The sequence below is a fragment of the Bactrocera dorsalis genome, chromosome 6 (assembly GCF_023373825.1).
Source record: "Bactrocera dorsalis isolate Fly_Bdor chromosome 6, ASM2337382v1, whole genome shotgun sequence".
Taxonomy (NCBI): domain Eukaryota; kingdom Metazoa; phylum Arthropoda; class Insecta; order Diptera; family Tephritidae; genus Bactrocera; species Bactrocera dorsalis.
Genome location: NC_064308.1, coordinates 37,269,517 through 37,280,606, shown reverse-complemented (window position 1 = coordinate 37,280,606; position 11,090 = coordinate 37,269,517). Strand labels below are relative to the sequence as shown.

Genomic DNA, 11,090 nt, shown 5'->3' with positions numbered 1-11,090 from the left:
TGAATTTAAAAACAATAAATTATGAACTGAACATGGTCCGAGCCTATTTCTTTTTTAAGTTATAATATTTCCAGCTAAAGAAAAAGAACGCTCAGCGACTGCGCTGCTGGCAGGAACCAACCGGTATGATCAAACGGTATGATTGTGATCGATCGGAATGCAAGCAGCATTCTCGAACATTCTTTGATGCTCACACAAGGCTTTCGATCGAGAAAAATCATGCCGAAACAAGCAACAGTGATTGAAACTGATTGTTCGCTTCGAGCACGCTCGCTTACGATCATTCATTTTTGTTGAAGCAAAGTTTTCCGTCACAAAAAATCTGAGTCAATGATCGGGTATGATTGAAAAAATTGTGATCGTTGCAGCTCTCTGATACATATGTACTGCATCTAGACAAATTTACAAACATTATCCCTATGGTCTAGCATATTTGTTTACATGCACACATAATTATAAATGAGCACATGTGCGACCGCTTGGTCTTTTAACATGATATCGAAACTTTTAATAATTAAAGGAAATATATGTATGTACATATACATATTTTTGTATATAGTAAATACATATATGACCTGTCAAACCCATATAAAATGTATATTTAGGTAGTAATACTTGCAACGATTTTATGGTATACAAATACATAGGTCAAATTCAAAATAAACACTTATGTGTTTTCATAACGATTATACATATGTATGTATACTGATCTATAAATTATAAGCAGAGTCGTTTGAGCATAGTAAATAAGCGAATCTGTACGCATACATTACTTTACATTGGAATTCGCATTATTTTTCTCATTTAACAGTGAAAATGCTCAATTCTGCTAAATTCGTGGTGAAACACGCTTATAATTTGTCTGTGGTAAAACTGGACTATCTCGACCGAGTTAGCCAAAAATATTTTTACGATCTCCGCGCCGTGAACCTTCTCTATATTAAACGTTCTCTGTCTATATTATACGTTCTCTGCGTTCACCTCGCCTGATTACACTTAGGCGAATCACACTTAGGCGAATCACACTTTTCACCAGTTTACTCCCCAAGCCAAGCGCGCCTGAAGAAGTTTTACTTCAATAATTATTTAGATGAAAAAGAACGAAAATGTCTTTGTTTTATAATTTTGCTCATAAAATTTGCTTAATTTTAATTCCAATTTCTCACTGGGCTACTTTTTTTTAGAGCTCACCAACACAGTAACAGATCCTCTCATGCCGACCACTGGTCTAGTCGCTCAACTCGGCCTTTCCATATATTGCTCGAATAAAGGCAAGCAGCAATAACGCAGCAGCAGTTTGGCGAGTGCAAACAAAAAAAATATAAAATTAGAAAAGTGAAGTGAGCGACGGCAAGAAAGCCAAACAGCTAAGGCAAGCAGCAAAGTGAGAGCAGCACAGACATGGATAAATTGATACGAAACTCTTGATTCGAGAGAGCGCTGTCAAAGTCCACATTTTTTATAACATTTGCCAATGATGCCACTATGGAAGAAATGTGTTAGGGAATTTTTAGTAAATGTTTTGGGAGTTTGTAATTTCCACACCACCGCTGAGGTATACAAAAGGCGCGTTACCGAAGTTAGTTTTGGGTGCTCGGTTCCCCTATAGGCCTATATCACCTATATAGGTACAAAATAAATAAATTTTTTATCATGCAATAAATTGCATCTAAAACAATATCAAAATAGCCACAATTTATGAAAAAATATTTCTAAATTTCACTAAATAACTATATTTTTCTACTAATTAAAATTATTTACGAACCTGGATCCATCCTTCTCCTTGTTGGGGAAATTGAAAAACCGTCGCGCTCCTACGCATCCAGCCACACACTTATTTTTAGGTCTCGGCATTTTCCTATAATACGTTAGGAAAACATAGGGGATGTTCGAGTCTCAATCACTGCGGCAATATTGCAGAGCATCATATTCGACGCAAAAATGTGGCAACTTTTGCAAATCTCAAGCGTTCGAACAACTCAAATATTGACATTTCATACGCGCAAAAGTGACAAAATCGGCATCAACAAAATTCGTGATGGAGGAAATGAGGTAAGCGAAATCGCTCTTTATTTTTGTTTATAACTAATTATTATTATTAATTATGTGTACTAATGAATAATATTATATTATTTTTTATTTTAAATATCATTTCCAGCCCGAAGCTAAGTCACAATTTTACCAAGCTCCTCGTGAGATGCCGGCTCGAAATGGAGCACGAATTTTCTGCGGGGAAACGTAAAAAGTCGGTATTATGGGCAAAAGTGGTCAACAAAATGAGCTTGGTCAATATGGATGTTCCGCAATCAAAGGACCTTATGCAAAGAAAGTTTTTAAATTTATTTGCGACATACAAACGAATAAAGAAACGAAATGGGCAGACTGGGAGAGAGGCAACAACCTGGGTTCTTTGAAGAGTTCGACGAGGTGTACGGTAGGCGGCATTCCATACAACCGCCAGCCAAAAACCTTCAAGGCTCCATAGTGGATAGCGCCGAAGTATGTGAATGGAGTGGGGACGAGAAGACTGACGACTCTTACGAGGGTCAACTCGTAAACGAACGACGAAAGCGTCCAAAGACTGCCGCCAATGAAGCATTGGAATTTTTAAAGAATGAGGCTCTAAAAAGAAAAATTGAATTTTGAAAAAGAAAAAATAAACGTAATGATGAAGCTGCGGGAAACTTTAGAAAAGTTAACCGAAAAGTAAAAAAAAAAAACAATTTAATGTAAACCTGATCTCTAATTATAATTTTTTATTACTGTTGTGACCTGTACTTGAAGTAGTTGAAATGAAATAAAATATCACATGTACATATATTTATTTACTAACATTTTTATTTAAAAAATAAAAAATTTAAGAAACAAACAACATTTTTAAATTATTTCTTTTGATAATACCTTCGTTAGTATCATTTATGTTTTCATGCATTTCAGCATCGTTTTCATTAAATATTTCGAAATTTTCCAATGGATAATTGATTTCAGAATCATTAAAATTGTTCCGCATTATTAAATTATGAAAAATTACACAAGCTAATACTACTTTTGATACCTCTTCCATATTTTGAATATCATTATGATTTAAAATTTTGAACTTTCCCCTCAAAATCCCAAAAGCTTGTTCAATGAATACCCCAGTTGAACTTAAATAATAATTAAATTGTTTCTCCTCTCTCAACAGATGTCCATTATCTCTATAAGGCGCGATCAAATATTTTGAAAGAGGATAAGCTGAGTCAGCTAAAATTATAGCATCTTTTGCAAGTTGTATGTCTCCAGACGTAATTCCTTTGTATATCGGACTATTTTTCCATACGTTGGAGTCATGGCAGCTCCCTGGGTAGCCGATAAAAACATCCAAGAAACGAAATATGCTGTCGCATATGCCCTAAACATTGCAAATGTTTTATGTTTTTAAAATAGTTCTAGCTTAACCATCACCATATGTACATACCTGCATAATAATGGAATAGTTCCCCTTTCGGTCATAGTAGCTAATTGCATCCTTCTTCGGTGTGTTTATTTTAAAATGTGTCCCATCCAAACAGCCGACTACGAAAGGAAATGCATTCGGCCAGCTCGCTTGGAAACGCTCCATTATTGTTTGCTGTTGGGAAATTGATGGCCAACATATTTCATGCTTCAACTTACAAATTGCATTGATCGTTTTAAGAAAAATTTTGTGGGCACTCCCTTTTGAAACATCAAATTTATCTGATAATTCACGATAAGTGACTCTGCTGTTACTAAGCTTCCACAAGGTAATATGCAAGGCCTGATCCATTGAATATTCCCCTCGTGACGTTATCCAAAAAGGCTCCAAGGCGCTCTTTAATTCCTACGAAGTATATACATATATATGTGTTTATTTAGGAGATTATTTAAATCAGAAAACTTACCGCAAATGTTTCACGAGACATCCGAAAATGTGACAAATATATGTCCGGAGGATAAAATGAAATTGTCTTGAAGAAGTTTTGCGATTTCACTATCGTCCTCTTTTTTAAAATTTCAGGCAAAAGCCATTTCTTTTTACGCGCAAAACTTTCTTTCCTTTTTTGTTTGTATTTCAAAAGTAAAGCACTCTCACTCTCCACCATGCTATCAACTGTTAAATTTATTAAAAAACTCATTTTTGAAACTTTTTAACTCCACTTGTTCAATTTACTTGCATGCCGCGCAAAATATTTGCAAAATATATGCATAAGTATCAGCTGAGCATCTGCAAAAAAACATCAGGGTTGCAATATTGCCGCAGTTATTTGCTTGCTCGAACATCACCATAATATATTTATATACATGTATTTACAATAGCTTTAATAATACACTTACCAACTTTATTTTTAGTAAAAACACTTATACACTGTATTTTTAATAAAAAAAAACCTAAACACTATATTTTCACAACACAATTACTTATGTACTCCACAATGAAAAATAACGAACTGATTTTGTCAGTTATTTTTAACGGGATTTTGTCTGGCAGTTCATTGTTTTGCTTGTCACCTGATTCGTAGCCCATGAACTTTCAGTATTGTCATACCAAGCCGTGAGATCATGGGCTCTCTCAGAAAGCGAAGAGAGGAGTTTCGGATCAATTTATCCATGGCACAGGCAAAGCAGTATGCAGGATCCCAAATGCCGGAATTCACCATTCTCGCTGCTATTTAGCAGAAATGAGCACGTTCAAAGACAGAAATATATGTAAAACGACTGAATTCATGCGAGAATGAATAAAGAGAAATGCTTTGAAGAAAAATACATATACAAAGTCATACAGAGAATGTAAAAAAGCATTCTCTGAGTCACATATGCGTGATCTTGTATCAAATGAAAGCCATGTGAAATTACGTCATTCTGCCGTCAAAAAAATGCCCTTACCCTTGAGAGCAACGATGCAAGAGTGTGTAAAGTTCATTAACTTCATAAAATCTCGCCCACTTAACTCAAGATTGTTCTCTGTTTTGTGCAAAGAAATGAGAAGTGATCACGAACATCTTCTTTTACACTGTGAGGTGCGATGGCTGTCAAAAAGGCTTATTGAATTAAAAGAAGAAGTAAAAGTTTTTTTGGAGCAACATCAGAGAACGTATAATATAGAGAAGGTCCAATTGCGGACAAGCGTGTGAACTGTCAAGAGCTAACAAAATCCTATAAGTGGATTTCACCACTTTTGGCTGAGAAGGGGAAAGGTTAACAGTGCTGAGCGAACAGAACTGAGCATTCAATGAAAATTATGCTCAGAAATATACATTGCTATTACAGACGTATCTGTGTTGCTCTTTTGCTTATATTTTTATAGGTTTACATGCAATCATATCAATTGATATGAATATCATTTTGCGAATTTTTGTGAATTCATGCAAAATTGATAATATTGTAATGAAATTATGCTATTTCAAGGTCATATTTGTATTTAAAGGCAAAGCAGTATGCAGGATCTCAAATGCCGGAATTCACCATTCTCGCTGCTATTTAGCAGAAATGAGCACGTTCAAAGACAGAAATATATGTAAAACGACTGAATTCATGCGAGAATGAATAAAGAGAAATGCTTTGAAGAAAAATACATATACAAAGTCATACAGAGAATGTAAAAAAGCATTCTCTGAGTCACATATGCGTGATCTTGTATCAAATGAAAGCCATGTGAAATTACGTCATTCTACCGTCAAAAAAATGCCCTTACCCTTAGCAACGATGCAAGAGTGTGTAAAGTTCATTAACTTCATAAAATCTCGCCCACTTAACTCAAGATTGTTCTCTGTTTTGTGCAAAGAAATGAGAAGTGATCACGAACATCTTCTTTTACACTGTGAGGTGCGATGGCTGTCAAAAAGGCTTATTGAATTAAAAGAAGAAGTAAAAGTTTTTTTGGAGCAACATCAGAGAACGTATAATATAGAGAAGGTCCAATTGCGGACAAGCGTGTGAACTGTCAAGAGCTAACAAAATCCTATAAGTGGATTTCACCACTTTTGGCTGAGAAGGGGAAAGGTTAACAGTGCTGAGCGAACAGAACTGAGCATTCAATGAAAATTATGCTCAGAAATATACATTGCTATTACAGACGTATCTGTGTTGCTCTTTTGCTTATATTTTTATAGGTTTACATGCAATCATATCAATTGATATGAATATCATTTTGCGAATTTTTGTGAATTCATGCAAAATTGATAATATTGTAATGAAATTATGCTATTTCAAGGTCATATTTGTATTTAATGTGTGAATAACAGTTAATTTTTAAATATTTCTTATCTTTGATAATATAATATAATTTCATATTCATGTACATAGTAAAGGGTGATTTTTTAAGAGCTTGATAACTTTAAAAAAAAAAAAACGCATAAAATTTGCAAAATCTCATCGGTTCTTTATTTGAAACGTTAGATTGGTTCATGACATTTACTCTTTGAAGATATTTTCATTTAAATGTTGACCGCGGCTGCGTCTTAGGTGGTCCATTCGGAAAGTTCAATTTTGGGCAACTTTTTCGAGCATTTCGGCCGGAATAGCCCGAATTTCTTCGGAAATGTTGTCTTCCAAAGCTGGAATAGTTGCTGGCTTATTTCTGTAGACTTTAGACTTGACGTAGCCCCACAAAAAATAGTCTAAAGGCGTTAAATCGCATGATCTTGGTGGCCAACTTACGGGTCCATTTCTTGAGATGAATTGTTGTCCGAAGTTTTCCCTCAAAATGGCCATAGAATCGCGAGCTGTGTGGCATGTAGTGCCATCTTGTTGAAACCACATGTCAACCAAGTTCAGTTCTTCCATTTTTGGCAACAAAAAGTTTGTTAGCATCGAACGATAGCGATCGCCATTCACCGTAACGTTGCGTCCAACAGCATCTTTGAAAAAATACGGTCCAATGATTCCACCAGCGTACAAACCACACCAAACAGTGCATTTTTCGGGATGCATGGGCAGTTCTTGAACGGCTTCTGGTTGCTCTTCACCCCAAATGCGGCAATTTTGCTTATTTACGTAGCCATTCAACCAGAAATGAGCCTCATCGCTGAACAAAATTTGTCCGAAAAAAAAAAAAAAACCGAACACTGATTTTGGTAATAAAATTCAATGATTTGCAAGCGTTGCTCGTTAGTAAGTCTATTCATGATGAAATGTCAAAGCATACTGAGCATCTTTCTCTTTGACACCATGTCTGAAATCCCACGTGATCTGTCAAATACTAATGCATGAAAATCCAAACCTCAAAAAAATCACCCGTTATATATGCTATATATGTGATATATTATTGTATATTACAATAATAATATATGTAATCACACCTCTTATCATTTAAAACTTTCATACGCATCTATTCTGCAGATATGTATGCAAGTACAGTAATATAAAAAAGCGCGCGCTTCTCTATATTTACGTACACACATGTATGTATGTATACACAACCAACATACAAATATGTGTACACATGTAAATATGTCACCCGCAAAAAGTAGGGGTATTCTCTTGCTCTTGCAAGATTGCAGATTGCAAAAATACTACACCGAAATATACAAGGGCACGAGAGCACCCATTGCAGAATCTAGTGATATATGAGCGACTGATTCAGTCAATTTATTGTAAATGACTATTGTGCATGGCTATTGTGAATTAGAGCACCTTCTGCATGCATTTTTAACAAAAAAACTGTAACAAAACTTTATAATTTAAATAGAAATTATAAAATCTAATTAAAATTTACCTTTCTTAACAATTTAACGACGTAATATGTCTTTATGTAAAATGGCAACTACAACAGGGTTGCAATTTTATTTTTGCGTGACATTGCACGCTAATATACACGGGTTTTGGTCTGACATATTTCACAGCCCTTGCAAATATTTTTCTGCGTGTGTTTGTTGTTGTGCCGTTGTAAATTTGCAATGCTTGCACCGTGCACCGGGTTTTGCAAGAGCAAGAGAATACCCCTAGTATAAATATTGTTCTACAAAAACAAGAATCGTTCAAATATGTAGCATCATACATACTTATATGCGTACACATGTAAATATGTGCGTATGGCATTCCCTCACAAATAATGCATACACAACATACATACTTATATGCGTTCACATGTAGATATGTCACCCGCAAAAAGTACAAACATTGTTCTACAAAAACAACAATCGTCTAATATAGCATCAGCAACGTCACAAGTCAATATGGCAGCCAAATAGTCGATGCTCAAATTTGTAGAAAAACACACAACAACAATATTTTCATTCATGAACGCAAGCGCACTTTCAACAAGCAAACTCTCTTCATTGACACCATTACATCTCCCCGAGCAGGCCTTTGCCAACAAGCGTCTTTTCGCGACGATGGCAAAAGCTAAAAATCATAAATTGAACATCTTTCTGATGCTTCTTCACAGAAAGAAGCGACAAAAGTGGCAACATAGGAGTTGTCGATTTATAATATTTGTCTAAAATATTTTTCCGTGACTCGCAAAAATCTGCGTCGATATGTATGCAAGCTCATACATATGCATACATATTTACTCACATTTGATGGCAAAGCTGTTACAGCGGCAAGGGAAGCGGTAACAATCGGCGGCCATTCGTTTATTTTTTTCGGCCCAGCTTGGAGTTTCTATCATCACCCAAGTGCTGAACACAATGAGTGCGACAGACTGCAAACGACATCAGTCAAATATTAGAATACACACGTTCTTAGGGACACAGTTATTGAGGCAGCTTCACAACAAAATAACTGTGTCCATAATAACGTGTGTATTTTAATATTTGACATAACAGTCTGTCGCGCTGGACCCCTGGTCAGTGTGGAACTTGAATCCGAACTAAACCTCCTACCGTCCTGTACCGTTCCCCCCGGTACCACCGTCAAGTATTACGTCGGGAGGATGGTTGAGTGACACTCATATGTACGTAATGGTCCAAATGCAGTCAGTTGGAAGTTGCATTTACTTGGCCCCACCTCTGTTGGTCTGATAACCCCCCATGTACATTGTTACATTGTTCGTCGCCAACCCTTCCCGTCACGTCAATGTTAGTGTGTTTGGGTCGTGGTTGTTCGTTTCGTTTAGCCGCTCACTTCTCCGCTGCTGTTCGCTAGCACGTTGGGATTTCATAACCCTGGCTGCCACTTCGCAAGCAGCTTTCCACTTCTCTACTGATTCGACCATTTGGTTTACCAAGTTTTCAGGGGTTGGGTCTACACCGAAAGCATTTTTTAAGTGTTGCCTCTCATGGTTATATTTCGGGCAATAGAAAAATGTGTGTTCTACATTTTCGACGGTATCGCCTCCGCAATAACCGCATGTGTCGTTGTTTTCGTGTCCGAATCGTTTCAAATATGCTTTGAAGCAGCCATGTCCTGTGAGGATTTGAGTTAAGTGGAAATCTACCTCACCGTGTGGTCTGTTTAACCATGGTTCAACGTTGGGGATCAGTCGGTATGTCCACCTCCCATTTTCACTTTCTTGCCAGCGTTTTTGCCAGTGATTCACCGTCTCTGCCCTTGCAATTTCTTTCAGTGTATTATGCGGTAACCTGTCATTTGTAAGACATTGCATTTCTTTCGCCAAGAGGTCTAAAGGGTGTAGGCCCGAGATTATTAGGGCAGCATCTTCCGATACTGTGCGAAACGCAGAGCAAACTCTTAGCGCGCAAGTGGCATATATAGAAAAGAGGCCACGGCGATAAGATTTACTTCGAGGGCATTTCCCCATATCTGGGCGCCGTACAGTGCGACTGACTTTAATACACCAGCTAATAGTCGTCTTCTATTTTGCTTTGGCCCGCGGGTATTTAACATTAATCGGGTCAAGGCTCTGCACACTTTTGTAGCTTTTTCGCATGTGTACGCTACGTGTTCTTTAAAGGACATCCTTGCATCAAGAATGATTCCTAAGTACTTAATTGCGGGTTGAGTAGTGATGCTTACACCTTTTGTGCTGAACGTGGCAACTTCCCGAACTTTTCTGCCAGTAATGAGTACAGCCTCGGTCTTGCTCTCCGCTAGGGTCAGTCCGTTAGTTTCGAGCCAATCGCTTATTAACGTTATTATTCTGTTGGTAGTCGTAACTATATCGTGTATGTGCTTTGCTATGACCACAACCGCGATATCGTCTGCGAACCCAATGATGTGTACGTTTCCCGGTACTTTGAGTCGCAGTACTCCGTCATACATTATATTCCAGAGGAGGGGCCCGAGTACAGATCCCTGTGGCACTCCCCCGGAGATTTTGTATTTTTTGTAGCCCTGGTCTGTGTTATAGCATAGGGTCCTATCGTTGAAGTAACTGACTATCAGGTTGTAGAGATATGCCGGTACAGAGAAGTTCTTTAACGCACTTAGAATACTTGGCCATGATGCTGTATTGAAGGCATTTTTGACATCGAGGGTAGCAACCATACAATATTTGATGGTGCCACCTTTCCATCTTTTACCACTAATGGCCTTTTCCGCCAGTGTCTTCACTAGGGTCACCGCTCCGATTGTTGATCTAGCCTTCCTAAATCCAAATTGGTTTGGGGATAAACCGCCGGCGTCGTCAATGGCCTTACTTAAGCGTTGATAAATGATGCGCTCAAGAATTTTTCCCGCAGAGTCCAACATGCAGAGTGGTCGGTAGTGAGACGGGTCTGTCAGAGGTTTGTTGGGTTTTGGCAGTAATATGAGGTGTTGCCTTTTCCAGATCGTTGGGAAACAGCCATCCTGCATACATAAATTGAAAAGTGCTCTAAATGGGTCTATGTTCCTAGCAATCGCTGTTTTAAGCGCTATATTTGGGATGCCATCTGGTCCTGAGGCTTTACATGGGTCGAGCCGGTCGCATGCCTCTGTGACCTCTTCGTTCGTTACTTCTGGTATCACCTCTCTTTGTTGCACCACCACGATCTCTCGAGGTAGTTGGGGTCGGGTCGGGAAAAGAACTGAAACAATTTTGTCAAGGGTTGCAGAGGAAGTTGGCATTTGACCTCGAATGCGTAGTTTCCCCATTACGGTCTTGTAAGCGAGTCCCCAGGCATTGTTTTCAGCATCGTCACAGAGTTTGAGAAAATATTCCTGTTTACTTTTTTTGATAGTCTGTTTCAAGAGCTTTCTCTTGGCCT

At 37.7% G+C, this 11,090-nt stretch overlaps 1 protein-coding gene across 1 annotated transcript; it reads right to left on the bottom strand.

The window, feature by feature from the left end:
- Window positions 1-2,812: 2,812 nt before the first annotated feature.
- LOC125779330 (uncharacterized) lies at window positions 2,813-10,187 on the bottom strand. Its single transcript, XM_049460611.1, has 5 exons — window positions 7,715-10,187; window positions 4,172-7,659; window positions 3,903-4,111; window positions 3,458-3,841; window positions 2,813-3,391 (listed from the first exon to the last, which is right to left on the bottom strand). Exons 2-5 carry the CDS (start codon window positions 4,206-4,208, stop codon window positions 2,858-2,860), a joined length of 1,164 nt encoding a protein of 387 aa, XP_049316568.1. The 5' UTR covers window positions 4,209-7,659; window positions 7,715-10,187; the 3' UTR covers window positions 2,813-2,857.
- Between the last annotated feature and the right edge of the window lie 903 nt (window positions 10,188-11,090).